General features: G+C 27.7%; 1 protein-coding gene and 1 long non-coding RNA gene across 2 annotated transcripts in view; both read right to left on the bottom strand.

Moving 5' to 3' along the window:
* LOC100197414 (RNA-binding protein cabeza) overlaps window positions 1-11,233 on the bottom strand; it is a 28,594-nt gene extending 17,361 nt beyond the window's left edge. The window contains exons 1-5 of the mRNA XM_065807422.1: window positions 11,103-11,233; window positions 10,435-10,480; window positions 9,104-9,165; window positions 4,447-4,496; window positions 113-411 (exon numbers count right to left, since the gene is read on the bottom strand). Of these exons, the coding sequence (XP_065663494.1) occupies window positions 113-411; window positions 4,447-4,496; window positions 9,104-9,165; window positions 10,435-10,480; window positions 11,103-11,115 (470 nt within the window). The 5' untranslated portion in view covers window positions 11,116-11,233. The remainder of the gene's footprint in view (window positions 1-112; window positions 412-4,446; window positions 4,497-9,103; window positions 9,166-10,434; window positions 10,481-11,102) is intronic.
* Window positions 11,234-16,393: 5,160 nt separating this feature from the next.
* Window positions 16,394-19,171, bottom strand: LOC136086522 (uncharacterized). Its single transcript, XR_010641392.1, has 2 exons — window positions 18,447-19,171; window positions 16,394-18,144 (listed from the first exon to the last, which is right to left on the bottom strand). It is a non-coding gene; the product is annotated as an uncharacterized LOC136086522 (long non-coding RNA).
* Window positions 19,172-19,414: the final 243 nt, after the last annotated feature.

Here is a 19,414-nt window from a genome sequence, read left to right as displayed (position 1 = left end):
ATAATAAATGTTCTAAAAAATCATGGAACCACAAACTAATTTATGAAAAATTATAATTAGAAAAAGGTTAATAAATCTCATGTTTAATAAAATTTAATACATAAAAAAATACCTGTTACTTCCACCTCTTGAGTTGTAGCCACCACCACTTCCACTACTATCACCATCAGAATGATCTTTATAACCACCACTATATCCTCTGCTACCACCCCTACCACCTCCGCCACCACCCCTACCACCTCCCCCTCCAATGCCACTACTTCCATAAGAATTATATCCATCACCACTTACAGCATCATCTTGTGGATAAGAATTGTAGTTCCCTCCACTAGAGGAATAATTGCCTGCAGACGAGTTGTAACCACCTCCTCCGCCTCCATAACTTTGCTGTGGTGGAGCTTGGTAATTACCCTAAATAATGTTAAAAATAAGTAATTTATGATTAACTTTATTATTACTGTTATTTTGATATATATATATATATATATATATATATATATATATATATATATATATATATATATATATATATATATATATATATATATATATATAGACACACACACATATATACATACACACACATACAAATATACATACACACACATATATATGTGTATACAGCGTGGAAAATAAAAAAAAAGGTGAGCGATTAATTTGACCGGCTAACGCATGAAATTGAGGGTCAATTGCTTTTTTTGGATGGTCAAAATTTATACCTTAGTTCTTTTATGACTGAATTTTTTATATACAAAAATAATGGACAACGCTTAAAAATTAACGAATTTGTATTCCATTTTAAAACAATTTCAAATAAACTTAATACATTTTAAAATAGAAATCCTAACTATTAACATTAGCTGGTAATTTGAACTAACATTCAAATTACAAGCGAATGTTAATAGTTTAAAACAGATCTTGTGCGCACAGATTTCCATTTAATTAAAAAATGAAGTTTGACAACCCTTGGAATTAGGGTCGGCAATTTTTTCCCAACCTTGTTTCTATGTTTTATGGTTAGACCTTTGTATCAAATAGTTTTTGCCGAACTGATGCCGACCTCAAAAAAATTGAGGTCAGCAAATTATTGCCGACCTCATTTTCCCTAATTCCGAGGGTTGAGTTTGATAACATCCAAATAATTTAATATAAATTTATTTTTTTTAAACATCAAACCAATTTTTGTAAAATATTAAAAAAAAAATACTTCATTAATAGAAGAAAAAAAAGTGCAAATGTGCTATCGATAAATTTAAATTTATGCAAAAATAATTTATTTATTGCTTCAAGAAAATTAAATAAAAAGATTAAATAGGAAGAAGAAGAAAAAAAAGTACAGTTGTGCGAGAAAATGTTTAGTAACGTGCAACAATTTCAAATAATAACAAAACAAGAATTTCAATCTTTAAAGGTAACAACTCTAAAGAAAAAAACTGCACATCTTATTTCTCTGCTCATTATAGTCATTAAAAACTGCTGAAGTTTTACAAGAAAATAAAAAATTTACAAGAAAATAAAAACTTTTATTAAAAAGATTTAAAGAAAAGAAAAACAAGTGAAAAATAAAAAGCATTAAAAATATGTATATTCTGAATTAAATACAATAATTATTATATATTATTATAATATTAAAATGATGCATTAAATATTCTTATTCGAAAAATAAAATTTAGAACTTCAAGCATTTACGCAAAAGGATTTTTATCACCACGCATGAAATAAATTTAAAAAAAAAAAGTGCAAAAAAAATTAAAAGGTATAGTTTAACGTCATATCTAAAATCTGTCAACAAAGCAAATTAAAGTAGCATGTTGTAAACTATTTCAAACATTTTCAAAAGTTGAATGATTTTATGAAATTTAAGTAAATGGATTTTCTAATTGTTTTAACTAAGAGTTGAGGATGGGGCAGTCCAAACCCTTAGTTACTGTAGCAGCAGCACTTCCTAGCATGTTCTACCAAATTCAGTTTAAAGTTCTGATCAAACCTCTTGGCGCCATAAGCAACACTTGTTCAGCTTATGAGAGTATAAAATCACGTTTGAAATTAGGAAGGAGAAAATAATAACTGAATTGATTTTTAATAAAATATTTTTTTAATTAAAATTTTTAGTTAATGATAAAACTTGTTTAATTTAACAGTAAAAAGAACTAGTTAACAATTTTTTTTGATATTTATTCTTAGGTCAATCTATAAACTCAATAAAAAACTAAAAACTAATAAAAAAAACTTTTGTATAAAAGCCATTTCAAAACAAACAAAAAAACAACATCTTTTCGTGAATTTGCTACATAAATTTTACTAAAAAAAAATTCTCCAAGTTAATTTTGCCTAAAGGCTTGATTATGATTTATCTGGCAATGAATTTACAGTTATATTTATACACTGAGTACTTTTGTAATGGCATGAAAATTTTTTATTGATTTGTATAAATAAACAAAATAGTTGAATTTAAAATGAACATAAAAAAGTTACTTTTTTATAAAAAAATTTTTATAGAATTTGTAAAAAGAATTTTTTCTCTCTTTAAAAAATCATTTAACTGTCTGATTTTTTTTTTATCAAAAATAAATGCAGTAAATTATTTCACAAATGCGGTAAAATTTTTTTATCCACGTTTAAATACTGCTTCATGTTTTCAGTATAAACTATTTCAGAAGACTGTTTAAATATTCTAAATGAAAAAAGTTTATTTAAATTGCTATTTAAATAAACTTTTTTCATTTAAAAGTTAATTTAAATTGCTATTTAAATCAGGTTTTGATAGTTATATCTTTACATGATTGTTCCACTGAATGATGTAAAGACACACTTAGACTAATCAAGTTAATAAACCATATATATACATATATATAAAGGCTTGTGGAGCCACTGTTTTTTGGAGTCGGAACTGGAGCCGCAAAAATAGAGCGGCTCTCCCTTCCCTCAGGTTTATTTACTATTTTCTTGAATAAACCCACAGAATCTACAAAAAAATATAACAAAAGATTCCAAAAGAAATCAGTGAAAATCTGTTATTTAGATGGTTGTCTTATTTTTAAATTATAAGTGCTTTTTAAAAGAATTGAATGTATGTTTTTTTTATTGTGGACAAATTCTATTCATTAATTTTTAACTATTTGTTGAATGAATTATTTATTGAACTTCTATTTTTTTTGAAAATATTTTTTTTAACAGTTAAAGTCTTGCCAAATTGTAATAAAAACGAATATTTTAACAATTTTGTACTCAATAAAATACTATCTTTTAAAAGCACTTTTTAATATGCTTTATTATGAAGAAAAAACAAACAAGTAAATTATATATGGTAACATTCTTACAGTATTACATATATTGCCTTATGTTACATTTTTATATTGATATTATGTTGTTAAATATTTGATGCGCAATTTAATTATCAAAGGTTATTCATATATAAATAATACTATCCAGTGAGTACGGGACGTAAGAAAGTGGTCTTTTGAATACTTTTTGAACGCTTTGGACATCTTTTGAATGTTTTGGACGTCTTTGAAACGTTCAAAAAAGACGTCTTTTTTTAGGTATTGTCCCCACTGGGTAAAATTAGAACTAAAATTAGAATTAAAAACTTTAGTTTTGCGTAATTATACATGAAAAAATTGTTTATTTACCAAAAACATTTTTTTTTTCAGATGCAAGAGTAGTGATAGTAATACATTAACCTAGTAATCATGAAAGTTAGTTAAAAATTAATTGCTGTAATTAGTTTGAATTTGGGTCGGCAAATGTGATCAAAAAAATATTCCAAAAGTAGGACATTTTTTAGGAGCCAGAGTCAAGCCATAAAAAAACTTTCATTTCGACAACCCTGTATATATTCACCATCTAATGAATTCTTAAATTAGAAAAATTAATAATAAAAAGACCATTAAACAAAAAGAAAATCTATTATCGTTTATCACTGTAAAATCTTTGCAGCATAAATTTGTAAAATAGCTTAACAAAATCTGTTAATACCTTTAGTACGAATATAAGTTCTATAAATTCAAAAAGAATTAAATTCTATGAAGGAAAAAGAGCCAATGAGGGTGGAGCAAGTGAGGATTCTTAGCCTGGGCAAAAAAGGAATGGTATAAAACCATTAATTTATTTGTGGGTAGAGGCAGGACTTGTTAACCTTAGATGATAGTCCTAGAGGTAATATAAATAAATACTCAGCTTTGATCTGCAAAACAAGATAACACTCGGGAAGGCATCAGATGCAAAATATTGTACTAACTACTTTATGTCATATATAAGTAAAAAAATTACATGTCTAGACCACACAAGTGTGGAACTATGGACATTAAACTTTAAAGTTTAAAAAAAGACTATGTTAGAATTCGATTTTAAATTGCATAAATCAGTAACTTAGTAAATTGAAAACAATATAAAATAACAAAAACAATCAGTAAAAAATAAGTTAATAAAAATAATAAACATTACTGCTTGTGGATACTGCTGGTTGAATGGCGGCTGTTGAAGATTTGGTTTATCTTAATAGGAGAAAATAATATTAAAAAAATTTTCTCCAACAAATATTTTGAAAATCCTGATGTATAAGTTAAGGTCAGTTTATCTTTAATTCAATAAACCTTAAAGTCTATACACCAGGATATATACCTTAAGAAAAGTATAACTAACAATAAAATTCCTTACATTTTAATTTAAAATATATCATAAACATCCTGTGGCTAGAAATTGTATTTGCAAAAAAAAAAAACAGCATTAAGCTGTTAATATAATAACTTCAGAATAACTTTTAAATGTGATGCATGACAAATAATTATTTGAACCAGGCTTGGACAGAAATGATGTGCGATCGAACGCTGTTGCTGAACACGCAAATGATTCTTTTATTGACAACTTGACCACAAGTGTTTAGAGGTGATGATTTAAATATATAAGCTTTAAAATAAAACTCAAAAAACTCAAACTCGAAGAAAAAATTTCTTTTTGATACATTTTTAATTGTGCTTGAAATAAATTACTTGAAAACTTATTTTTTGAAATGTTTTATCAAAGTTACACAAAACAATTAACACATTACTTCTTATGATTGTTTAATATGTGAACAATTAAATTATTGTAAAGTGAAATTAAATCATTGAAAAGAAAAAACTATAACATTTTTAAATTGTATAAGCATTTTTTTCAAAAAGCTCTTAAACAATTTTTTGTAAAAATAGAAACAAATAAAACAAATCTATCAAATCATTGAATTGCAACAGGAAGATTTTAATTTAACTTATTCTTAATTCAAAGTAACTTAAAAAACAACATTTTAAAAGATTTTTAGAAAGACATTAAAAAAAATTTAAATGTTTAAATTTTGTATAAAAATACATGCCTACAAAAAATAAAATTTAAATATAACATTTAAGTTTAAAAAAATGCATTCATTTTAAACGACCATACCTAATTTTTAATTTAGTTAAAGCCATTACATAAAACAAAAACTTTAGAAAAGAAAAATAGGCTCAAATCAACCATTAATGCTTATATGTTTTTTATAAATAAAGAAAAAATGCTTCTCGTTTTGCTTAAGCTTGTGTGTATTATAGCAATTACAGGCCTTGTTACGAGATTTTGCTGCGTAACGAAAACGCGTAACGCATTTCTAAGTAACTCAACTCAACAAATACAATTTGTATTGCTAGGAGTTATATTGCATCACTAGCGTCTTTTCAAGTACCGCATTGTAATTAAAGTTATTTTATTAACGCGTTAAAAACCATACAGAGAGTTTTTTTTTCCTTTTCACTATAACAAAAGTTACAAATAAAATCTAAGTTCCTGTTTGAAAAATCATTATTATTATTTTTTTCAAATATAAACTAAATTTTATTTAAAAAAAAATATTTTTTTCATGAAACGTAAAATAATATTTGTTTATTTTCTCATAATTTTACAGATGGTTTTTTGTTATTTTATTAACTGTTAATAAATTTTTTCTTATTTATTTTGTGAACTCTTTTTAATAATGTTTTTAAACAATAAAGAGTTTTTTTTTATTATTTATCAGTTACCGATAATATATTCGTGATCATAATTTATTTTCATAAATTAAACGAAACTCATTAAAACTTTACATTATTGAATTAACAATAAACAAAATATCTTATTAATAAAAAATTTACATCAAAACAAATCGTGCATTTTTAAACTATTATGACAAAAAATAATTTTTATATTTAAAAGGAATTTATATATTTAATTCCTTAAGATAAAACTTACAACACTTTATTTTTTTTTTAACTAATTTTTAATAACAACAAAAAAATTATTAAATAAACTGTTTCTTTAACAAAAAATCTATTAGTTTACAATTGCGGTTAAATGCTTTTACTTACGACTTTTCTTCTTCTGAATAAACGCCACATTAACAACATAAAAAGATAATTTAAATATTCTTTAAGATAAAAGTTTTTGCGTAGCGCAAAACTGCTGAATGCGTAGGCAAATCACCTTTTTGCAGCCAAAATGCGAGCTGCGTAACGCTTCTTAACAAGGCCTGTAATTAGGAAGCTTAGAATGCACCAAATTAATTTGTCAAACGACTGAAAATTTTATAAAGACTTGTTTAATATAAAAATTTGTTTATTCCTTACTTACTAGGTACTTCAGGGTGCCCACTAAATTCCCTGAAAACACAAATCTGCTTACCAAGACTTTTACATGGAGAACAATGGAAATTGAAAACAGAAACCTGTTAATGGACTAGTACTTCAGGGTTCCCACAAAATTCCATGAAAACAGAAACCAGTTTTTTTCTCCTTTTATTTTTTCTCAATCGCATAACCAATAAAAAGCTCAAAACTATAAATCTTTTTTTAACTTCACTTACCAAAGATATAAACAACAGGCATATAAATCACACAAAAGGAAACTTGAAAAACTAGGACCATCATACTTTATTATACATAGATCATCCAGGTCATATTTTCAAAATCCAGAAAACTGTTGGGATAAAATATCCGGAAAAAATCAGGAATACATTTTCCCTTATATTCCTCTTAATTTTGCTTTTAGCTGGGCTGTTTTTAATTTTTTTTCTCAACTTTTTTTAATTTTTGTAAGTGTAATGAGTGAAAAAACATAAAAAACAAATATATAACTAAACTGGTATGTATGGAAAACATTTTGGATATCTGTAAAAACTAAAAGGCAAGAAAAATATCCGAAATTCTGGAAATATCCGGTAAAAAATAATCCTTAATTATATGATAAAAAAAAAAAAAACAATTAAAAAACAAAAATTTAAACACCAGTCAGTTAAGTTTCTATCTTTAAAATATTATATAAAATCAGTGGTGTACACTTGCGGTCGCCCAATGGCAAATGCCACAAAATCTTTCGAAGGGCTACTGGAAACAATGTTTTGATGCAATTGAATTGCCCGGCCAGGCGACTATTAAAACTGGTTCATTTTGTAACTTATTACTTAAATTTATGTTACTTATTATTCAAATTTATTTTTTTGTTGCAGTTTGCATTTCTAAGTAACATTTTTGCCACTAACGGTAAATTTGTTCTTTTGTTTTCAAAAGACTATTACTTTTTATCAACAAAATATTAGTTTTTACCATTGAAACAGCTTTTGATAATTACTTTTTAATCTAACGTAACAATAAACCAATATTTTTACAATCTTATTGTTGAAATTTTCCTTCTTTTCTATTAACTTATGTCATTCTGTTTAAATTAGAACGCCAGTTTTCGTTTTTTATAAATGAATGAAAGTTTTGAAGTCATAATTGCTGCTAATTAGCAAACATTTTTACAAAATTAAATTATAAAAATTTCTTATGTTAAAAGTTTATTTATCAAACACTTTTAAATAATAAACTTTTTTAATTTAATTTTGTTAAAACGCTTGTTGAAAACACCTTCTTTAAATAATATAATAAAATTTTAATATACAAAGTTTTTTTATAAGCTCTATAAGAGTAAACATTCCATTGTTATATTAATAAAAATAATTTAAATATGATAAATTTTTATTTTAAAGAATAACTTCAAAAAAACTTTGTTTGAAAGCTATTTTATCTTTCAATTATCGTTCATTAAAAGTTTAATTACAAAAAAAACTTTTCTTTCTTTAAAAAAGAGTGAGTGGGCAATAAAAATACAAAAAAAAGTTGTTTAAAAAAAAGTTGTTTAAAACGCTAGTTTAAATGTTTTTTAAAAAACTTTTTTTTAAAAAGTCCTTAAAGTCGCATTTTTCATTCAATTAAAGGTTAATTACATAAAATGGACGCAAATAAAAATACCAAAACATTTTAAACACTACTATATAAATGTGTCAACAGTTTTTTCACAATTCTCATTTATTTAAAGTTTAATTACATAAAAGGTGGCGCAAATAAAAATACCAATCATTTCAAATGCTACTTTATAAATGAAAAATCTTTAAAAATATAATTTTATTCATAGTGGAAACACAAACGCTACTTTATAAATGCTAAATGCTACTTTATAAATGAAAAAACTTTGAAAATATAATTTCATTCATAGTGAAAACACACACTTTAAAAAAATAAATGTGAGACATTTAGAACATAAAACCTTTTTTAAAAGATAACGGACGACTCAAAATAATGGAGAGCGACCACGATTACCTAAATTATTACTCTCAGTCGCCCGCCGGAAGACCGAACAAAATCCTAGTGTACACCACTGAAAATATAAAAAAAACATACCCAGCCTAATAAAAATAATAACTTTATTGTTGCCACAACTTGGCAAATAATATCATGGGGTCACAGAATTGAAAAGTCTGAGTCGCTGCTGCTCTAAAGTTTCCTCATATTTTTGTATTAAATGTTTTATCTAAATATTCTGTACTATAATTTTAACAAATATATTTTGATAATAAAAAAATCTTTTAAAATATTTTCAGAGTCTAAATTTTCACCAGAGTAATTTCCAGGTTTACTAAGTATTTTGAATAGTGGTCTATAATCAAATTTTTACCAAGCGTAGGAACCCTGTAACTAATTAAATGTATAAATAACTTATTAAACATATATCTGTGAAAATATATCAGATGAAACTAGAACATTGATTAACATATTTGTGAAAGATTAAAAAATTTTCTCACCATAGTTTTGTACTGGAGGAGGACCATAATTACCATAACCAGGGGGTGGTCCATAACCAGCACTAAAACAAAAAAACGTCAATGAAAAAAATTAAAAAAATAAATGCAACATATATTATTAGCACAAGTTCAAAATAAGTAACTCAAAACTTTCAGGAACAAGATAAAGCTTTCAAAAGCTAAACAATTTAGGGAGATAAAAGCCAAACAACTTAGGGAAAATATCAGAAAATAATAAATAAAAACAACAAAAGTCAGTAAATTTTTCCAACAATATCCTCGGGAACTTATACAAATTTTTTACAAAATAATAAGTTGCAGATATTGAAATACAGTACAAATGCCATTGACTAGACTTTATTTTATAACTAAATTAAAAACCTGTAGTGCGATAATAATTTCAAACATGAGAAAAAACATTAAGTAAATTATCAATACAATTACTCATTAGTATCAAGTAATTAAAATATTATTCTTGCATTAAGAAGTCAATTCAAAAATAATTCAATTGAAATTTAATCAGTATTGATCTAATATAATTTTTAATCTTAGGCCAAGTCAAAGTCACTTCAGTCAAAGAGCCTACTTAAAAAAAATGTTTTAAAGTAGGCTCTTTGACAAAACAAGGCATCTGGATTTTTGTAAGAGAAACTTTAATTGATAACAGAATTCAATTTAATTTGAATTTTAAAACAAATTAAAACATTTATTATAACTATTATAATACCATTTTGGTAACTAGATAACCAACATACCATGAAAAGTGTCAAATAAAACATTTAATTTACTTAAATGTTAAGTCTTACTCAGTCAAATTATCAAATAGATCACTACACCTACTTGATTAAGTTTATTGCTTACCAAAAAACTTATCTTAACTTTAAACCAATTATTTTATTAATGTCAAATAAATCCAAGGGTAATTATTACACAAAGTTTTAACATGTCTAGTTTCATGAAATCCTCATTTTAGTGGAGAATATATGCAATGACAAATGTATGAAGGCTAGTGCATTAAGAACACAGAACACAATTAGTAGAAAACCACTAACGAAGATTGGATAAATCATGATTTTTTTTTCAACAATTTATAATATTTGTTGTTGAAAATTTGTTAATGCAAGCAGTAAAATGGTACGCTGTTAAAAATTTTAAGGATAGTTATTGAGTTCAACAAGTAAAAAAAGACACAACCCTAACACGGAGCTTTATAAAACATAATATACAATATAAAACATATAACAATACAATATAATATAAAACATAATATACAAAAAATATAAATGTGTGATTATATCATAATATTACTTAAAAATATTTAAAAATCATACCCAGGACCAGATGGCGGGACAGCTCCTTGCGGTGGATAAGGAGAATCTGAAAATAGTATTTTAAAATATCATGTATGCATTAGCTTAAATATAAATAATTTAATAAAACAAAGTAATGAAAATTTTACTGTTTGTTCAAAACCTGTAACAAACATTAAAAAAAAATTAATTTAATTGCTACAGACTCTATGTATAATTGCAAGCTTTATATAGTAATAATTCAAGCAATAACAACCCTGATTTTGATTCTTGGTCGCTTATACTTGATAAACGGTTAATGGTTGCTTAATAAACACATATTTTATTAGAAAAAAAAATCTCGAACTACTGCAGCTATCTTTGTAACTGTCATTTCTAAATAATGATTGTTAGGAATTAAGACCAAATTAAAAAAAATAGTTGTTTAAACATTTTATTTTAAGGTAAAACTTTTTCACAAGCTAAACCAATTATATTTTGAAAAAAGTTCACTATTTTTATCGTGTTAAAACAACGATATACCATCATGTTAACACAAAAAACCTATGAAATATTCTTTTAAAGAATTGACTTTTATAACATTTTATTTTAATGTTCTAAAATATTTTCACGAGATAAACCGATTATTTTAAATTTTAAACACCTAAAAAACTACTATTAAATTACAAACACAAAACATGAACCCTTACACTGTTGGGACATAGTGATTACTGCCACTTAAAAATATGATGATTGTCGTTACAAGGTGCAGCGTGCGATCTTTAGAGGTCTACGCCGAGATAACATTATCCCAGAATGCTCGAAATAAAAAAAGTTTGCCGTCAAATCTTTTGCCGTGGCGCGTTATATTGAAAAAGTTCACTACGAGGCTAAGGAAATTTCAAACTGTTGTGAAAACATTTGATGAACGTTCATTAATTTTCATTATCTTTATTAGCATAATTGTGCAAATTTTATTAAGTTATGGAACCTATGTGCAGTGAACTTCAGTAGCCTGCAGCAGTTACGTAATCTCCTAATCAATAAAATATTTATTAAAAGGGAACCCATCGTTAATTTTCTAGGAGTAATACTAAATGAAAATTTGTTATGGAAACCACATATAAAATATATTGAAAATAAAATCTCAAGAAATATTTCCATATTATATAAAACTAAACCATTTCTAAATACTGAATCTTTAAAAAATATACTTTTCATATATTCATAATTTTATCTCAAACTGCTACAATATATGAGGTAGTACAAGTTATGGTAAAATAAAAAAGGTTTATAGTAAACAAAAACATGCATGCAGAATTGTATTTGGAACCCACAGAACTTTTCATTGCGAACCTTTTTTAAGGAAACTTTGGAACAGTTCAGGAAAGAAGAGTTTCTAATTACAAAACAACTTTGATTTAAAATATCTCTTTTAAAATAAATACACAAATAATATTAAATAATACTATATATTTTTAGATAACTTATTATTATAATAATATACTAAAAAGTTATCTAAAAAGCAGTTATTGACAATACTTCTCTTGCATTGTAATTTTAAATAATTCTAATTTAATTTTTTGTTGAAAAGCTACCATTCATTTAAGTTGTTGTTAATCTTTAATATATTAAGTTATATTTCTACACGTGTAAATAAACGTGTTTAAAATTCTTATTAATTACTTAGCTGCTTTTTATTACTGTATATAAACTGACAATTCTTCAATGTAAATGGGGCTCGGTGATGAGACAGTGTATGTTTTCTGCTTGCTCCAGCTCTTTTTATTTATTAAGAAGATTTTTTTATTGTAAATAATCAATGTTCAACATTTTAAGCAACGATTAAATAAATTTTAAAATTTCCTCACTATTTATCAGTAGTTTATCTTATTATAAACGTTTTTTAAAAAACGTATCAGCAACGCATTTTTAAAAAGAACAGTTTTTTACAATAGTTTGAACTCTGAATAAACTAAATTAAAACAACTTTCTTTTTAATTATTAACTTAAAGAGACTTCGTTAAAAAATAATTGTTTTTTTGTACAAATAGATTGCTAATGCACTTTAAGAGAACCTAACGGAAAGTTTATGGCACTTTTCTTACCGACGTCGCGTTTACGGTCGGAAAAGACATTGAACCTTGGATCTTCTGAACCTCTGCTCTATGGTTGCGGTAACTTTGATGTGCCTAAAACTTTTCTAATGTTTATTAAAGCTTGCCTAAAAAGATCACAAGATCAATTTTGTTAATATTTTGGTTAATAAAAAATTTAACGTGTAAAGATAAAAGAATTCTTCTATTTTAATTCTTCATTATTCGATAATAATGAACCCAACTATATTAAAAACTAATGACACAAAAATAAGTTTATGTATGCAATTTTTTTATTTTTCAAATTACTTCATTAATTGTTGCTTGAGATTTTTTTATGTTTGGCAAAAATTTATTTGTTAGCTCAGGATATCTTCTTTAAAATTAGTTGATAAAATAAGGAATAGGAAAGACTTTAGACTCTTTTGCTCTTCTTCCCAAACTAATGAGATAGCTATTCATAATATGACGTAAATCTTCTTTATCGAATGGAAATTCATCACTTAATTAAATGATACATTTTACTAAAGCAGCACTCTCAACTTCGGAAAATAAATGTTTGCTAGGAGTTAAATACCAACTAAAATATTAATTAATAAATTAAAAATATGTCATAACTCTGCTTATGTAAAGTATTAACTTGAAGTTTCAAGAAGTTTTTAGATGATTGAAGACAGTTGTACTAACCCAGCCGGTATTTAGACCTAAAAAAATGTCTTATGAACGTTCAAAACACGTTCTGAACGTCTTTTGAAGGTTCAAAAAAATGTCTTTTTAGTATCAACTTCCAGACATGGAGCAAACTCCAAACATTTGTATGTTTATACTTATGTCAAACAATCATGCTTTGCAAAAAAATGCGGTGGTTGGAGGCTGGGAACAAAAAAAGCCCCAAAATATCATCATTTGACATAAGTATAAACATACAAATGTTTGGAGTTTGCTTCATGTCTGTAAGTTAATTTAATCTCAAACACCAAAAAATGCTTGATCCGTTATTAAAAACAATGTTTACTTTAAACCGATGTTATGAAAAACACTTTAAGAAGTTTACTTAACTTTGGGTTCAATTCTAATTTTCTGTTTAGATATAAAAATGCAAGAATTAATTTACGTTGCTTTTTTCTATGTTCAAATAAAATTAATTTGACCGGAATCACCCACTAAAATAATTTACACAAACTTTGTATCAAAACTAGAATCGAGTTCTAAACTGTTTTGAAGTTGTTGCTTAAAATTTTAACTGCTAGAGAGTAAAAAGTCTTGGACATATTGTTGTGCAATGTTTTTCGCAGTTGTGCAATTTACCAACTTAAAAGTTTGCGCGGCTAATTGCTTTGTTGCCGTAGCAACAATTAACAATAATATTTTAACCCAAACTATTGGATTTTTACTAAGTTAACATATGTGCTTTTTTTTACAGGTTATAAGTGCTTTCATACGAGAATTTTTTTTGTGCGGATTTGTATGTAGTAATCATTACATCTTCCTTCTTTAAAAAATTCATTGTGTGCGGTATAGTGTTTATATTTACTCAAAACTCTTGATAATCTTGTTATAATTAACGTTTGTCAGTTTTGTTTTGAGTATTTTTTTCATTTTTCAGTATTCGATGAGACAACTTGTTTACTTTTGCTTATGATTTCTTTTTATTGCTGTCATTGTCTGAATCGTCGATTTCCCAATCACTATTTTCCTTTATTTTTAGTAAATATCTTTTGTTTCTTTTGACGACGTTTCTGCTTTATGTTTTTGTATTGGAACATTGTGGTTGTTTGCATCCGACAATTTTTCTGGTGCCATTCATTTTCATCATATATTTGAAAACTCTTATAATTTCAATTTTTATAATCTCAATCACTTATAGTTTCAATTTTTTTTTCGCATTTGTTGTTATACATCTTTTTTTGAATTTTTTTCTCAATTGTGTTTAAATTTATTTATCTCAATTGAATTTGCTTGCAGTAGTGACAGTTGGGAGAGTGGATCTAAGCTTTTTTCACTTACTAGTTGAGGCTGTGATGCAAAACCGTCAACACGAGTGTTTTTCATTTCTAGTAAAGCTAGATACAAATCTTGATTTAGTCTTTTTGATTTGGTCTTTACTGTTTGCACATGCCTCTCACCCATTATATTTGGTTATTTATACCGATGGGTGCTAGTTGTATGCTTGAATTCCCACTTTGCGCTGAATATTTGGCATTTGAAGGGGATAAATTTTGTGCCGTTGTCACTAAGTACTACTTACGGTATACTAAATTTAGAAAAAGTTTTTTTTAGTTTCTTTTCAACTGTCAGTGATTAGATGTTGTATAATCTTTTAATTTCTTGACAACAACAGTTGTAGTTGACCAGTGTTGTGAAACCTTGGTTATTCCAGAGAAGTAAACCATTTCCTACAATTTAAAATGAATAATTTTGAATTTCACTTCATAGTGTTTTTTCCCTTGTTTTCCAAAAATGTCTCACACGACTTGACTAAATCTTCTATTTATAAATTAATGTCAGGTAAAAATACAATTTATCTTGCTCTTGTTTTAGTCTTTTCAACTACCAAGTGAGCTAAATGTATTTTTTGAATAATGCCCTTTCGCATCGATATTAGAGTTTTGATTATTTTTCCTTTAAAAATTATTCCGTTGATTAGTGTCAATTCTTCTTTAAACGATCAATAAAGTTTTACTGATTCTTCAACCATTATTTCATCCTAAGGCCATCCATTCACTTTGTAATTTGTGCTATATAAAACTACATTTAGCGTAACATCGCTGAGAGTATTTATTTTAATTTCTTAAATATTTTATTCTGAGGCTGAACAGTTTGATTTAAGTCTCTCGGAACCAGACAGAGTCTTGATTTTTTGATTTGTCTTTTTTCACTGTTTTTTTTTTCTAGTTTTGTTGATTTAAATTAACCCAATCTACGTTTTCTTTTAAACATTTTTGTTTTTGTTCGTTTGATGCATTTATTTGTCTTGACATTCTGCATATCTTTACCACTTCAATATCTTTTTCGTATTTCAATGATTTCATTTTTGCATTTGCAAACTCTTCAGCTCTGCATATGTCAATCATTTTAGTAAGAGTAAAATCCGCTTCTTTTCGAAATATTTCAGACTTTGTCAGATTTAAAGACTTCAATTATTTTGTAAAATAAATGACGGTTTTTATATATTTGAGTCAGACTTGAGGGACCATTAGCATCTAGATTTCGTATAAAAAACTTTCTCCTTGCTAAAACAAGATCTCTAATCGGTAGACAATATTCTTTGAATCTTTCAAACAATTGTTAAACTATGGTGCCACCAATTTCAACATCACCATTTTCAAATTTATTTCAAGGTCAGGTGTTCATATTTTTGTATCTTTTTTACCGATAATAAATAAGAATGTAGAGTTTTCTTTTTCCTTTATTTTTTATGTATACGTTATGAGGCCATCCATAAAGTACGTACGCAGTAAATGTACTGATTTTGAACCCCCCCCCCCCTCCCCCTCGTACGCACTTGTACGCTTTCGACGACCTCCTCCCTTTGCGTACGTACGCATTATTTATTCCAAAATAAAGCCCCCCTTCCTGAATGCATAACTTTTATTTTAGTTATTTAGGTGCTCTAAGAAGTCCTAATGGTTTTATCACAGAGCACCGCCACAAGAAGAATTTCATTTATTAAGTTAGCTCTCAGTTTCCAACTTTACCGATAACGTTTATTTGCTTCGAGCGTGGATCGAACCCGCAACCCTTGGGTTACGAGTCCAATGCTCTAACCACTGCGCCACGGCTGCTATAAAACATTAAAAACCAAAATATATCTAGTTATTTCGACTATTCTCTGTACTTTAATAAAAACCGGGAATTTAATAATAAAAATAAAGAATAATATTATAAAAAAGGATTCTTGCGAGTATGTTATATTTTATATTTTCACAAATGGTGACTTAAATAAGTCAAACATATTATCAAATACAGGCATGAACTCAGCTTCCACACTTTTATCGACAACCTCCTCACTGACATCTTCACTTTTATTAATATATTCACTTTCACTTACACTCTCCTCACTCTCCAATTCAATCGTTTTTTATGTGCTTTTTTATACCGTTTCATTGCAGCCTCACTTGGCCAGTATTTATTGCAGTTAACGCAAACTCCGTTTGATAGCTTTTCTTTCATCAGACCAAATGGTATTATTTTGTATTTTATTCCTTCTGCAGGTATATCATGTAGCAAAAGGCGATGTGTGAGTGGTGGAAATGTTGATTGGTTTGATACTTTTTAAAAATTTGTAGACGGCTCTATTGCTCTATAACCACTCTCGCAGTATTCGTAAATGGCTGGAAATGGAATAAAACGTTGGGGGAGGTTTTTCATCCAGTTTGTTTGAAATGGTGTGCAGCATGACTTGTCTTGGCATTTTACGATTTGAAGACTATATCGCGATTGCTGAAAATGTTTTTCTACCCAAACAGGATCAGGAGTAGGTGGTTCATATGCTTTTCCAACTGGTACAGCCTGGCAATGAACAGGATACTTATCAATGACTGTTTTCTCCCAAACTTGGGCCTGAAACGGTAGCCGCTTTTTGAAAGTTCTCTAGCTCCAATTTTTGGTCGATTGTTTTTCCTGAAGAATCAAGGTGGTTGCCAAAATAATCATGAGGAAGAATTATTCCAGCCAAATCATGAGAAAAAAGTGCCATTCTTCTTTCGACGGGGTTAAAGGCTGTAAGCCCAGCTGCATTTACACCATGAAGAAGGGCATCTAAATCAAGCAAGCGGAAGAGATCAACAGCAGTTGCTAAGGTTTTAGGGAAGCGCGGTGCCTCATCCTGAGATCCATCAGTCTCCATTAACATAATTGGTTTACGTTCAACCAACTTGGTTTTAAAAAGCTCTCTAACATCAAAAGCATGTGTAAAAGCATTTGATGTATCGTGTTTCCCACTTCTTATGCGTATGAAAGTGTCCCCACTATAAGATACATTTCCAGTTTTGTTAACTTCGCATATGCCATACACTGATGGGATCAATTTGTGCTGTGGGCCAACGACAAAGTTGTGATCCATGATGATTTGACCTTGTATTCCATATGCATCAGCAACGGCGCTTAAAGGCTTGCTGCAGCAAGACCCAATGGAACCCTGGCTTTATCATCGTTGGAAATAAAAAGCACAGCTTTTGGTCCAAATAATTTGCAAACTTCAAACATGTCGTCAATAAATGACTTTGAAAACATTCTATCGTTGTTTTTTTTTCACATTGAGTTTTCTGGATGTAATAGCTTCACTGGAACCGTGTTGACATGTTTTTTTTCTTCAGAAGTGTTTCCACGTCGTGGTAAAAGACGAAGGTACAAACCACTCCTACTCAAGGTAAAGCCTATTTTTGTCAACTCTGTCTGAAGGTCATCCAAAGTGGAGACGCTACGAAGGCAGTTTGTTTTTCGACGTTCGTCAGCTGCTGATGAGTTCCGCACAATTTTTATAATTGTTGATAAAAGCTCGGGTTGATCAACTTCAAGACGCGGACGTCCAGGATGGTTTCGAATAAACTGTTTCAAGGCACTTGACGCTTCAGGGTTGTTCTGACATACAGTTTCGATACTCTCTTTAGGTTTTTGTCTTTGTTTTCTTTGACGAGCCGATTCACGAATCAATCTGAAAAAATAAATTCCTGAAAATCTTTGATTACATTATAAAAACTTCTATACTTAAGGTTTTGCGAACTTTGGCTGATGTTGCAAAAGAAAAAGTACGCAAATTCTCATTTCAAACTAGAAATTATTATTGACAAATAGATTATGAAAATTTCTGTCTGAAAAATGTTTTTTTGGCCAAGACGCTTTTCTATACGCACAATTAAGCGCTGTTGAATATATCTCTGGATATTTACTAGAAACCTGATAGTTAGACATTATAAATGTTTAATAAAGAAATTATATACAATTAAATTATCTCACCTGTCCAATTATGTATTTTCTTTTCTTATGCTTTCTTTCACAGTGTTTATTTGTTCCTTTGATACGGTAGACAAACCAGAGTCGCGTACGATTATCAAGGATGAACGTTGCGATTCAAGATCTGAGATTTTCGTTCGACTCCTAATTTGTGCCGGATTTTCTCTTTTCTTGTTGTTGGATGTTAAATTTAAATTAAAAAATACTGAAAAATGATTATAAATTCTTGGCAGTTGATACTAATCGATTTATTTTGGATAGAGAAAATAGGTCTAGTGGCTAATGATAAATAAGTTTATGTGACTGCTCTATAGTCGTACGATAAAGTTTGATTTATAATTTGGTTGAACTCAATGTATAGAAAATGTTTTAAAATATTACAGAAATTAGCTTACCAAGTTCAATGCTTGCAGGCTCTATCGTAGTTGCATTTAGAGAACTTGGCGTTTCATTTGATGAAGACGGCATTGGATGAATATCTTTTTTTTTTTGCTAGGTGGTGAAAAGGCATTTTCCTAGAATGACATAATTGATCCTTTCGATTTTGTTGCTTTCACTTTTAACTCGTTTACTTTTTTTTCATACAAGGATTGATCATTTTTTACTACATTCCACAACTCTTGTGCGTGCTGATATTGCTTTTGTTTTTCAAGCGTTGAATACACTTTTTTATAGAACTCAATGAATTGAAGATATTTTTTCTCATTCTCTACAAATCCGCTCGGCATCTTGGTAATAATAAATATATATATTTTTTTCTAATTTGGTGTTTTCAGTTTTCGAATAGAATGAAAAAGTTTTTATTGTTATCGTTTTGCAGTTAACTCAAATTAATTGCTCTTGCTTGCATAATAAAAAGTATTGGTTTCTATCTGCATTAAAATAACTATTTTTTACAATTATAGTCATCGTTTATATATAAAAAATACTTTTGATCCTCCCAATCAAGTTATTAAACCTGCTATACTCAA

The sequence above is a fragment of the Hydra vulgaris genome, chromosome 10, assembly GCF_038396675.1.
Source record: "Hydra vulgaris chromosome 10, alternate assembly HydraT2T_AEP".
Classification (NCBI taxonomy): domain Eukaryota; kingdom Metazoa; phylum Cnidaria; class Hydrozoa; order Anthoathecata; family Hydridae; genus Hydra; species Hydra vulgaris.
The sequence above is the reverse complement of the archived record's forward strand: the minus strand, read 5'-3'. Positions and strand labels throughout refer to the sequence as shown.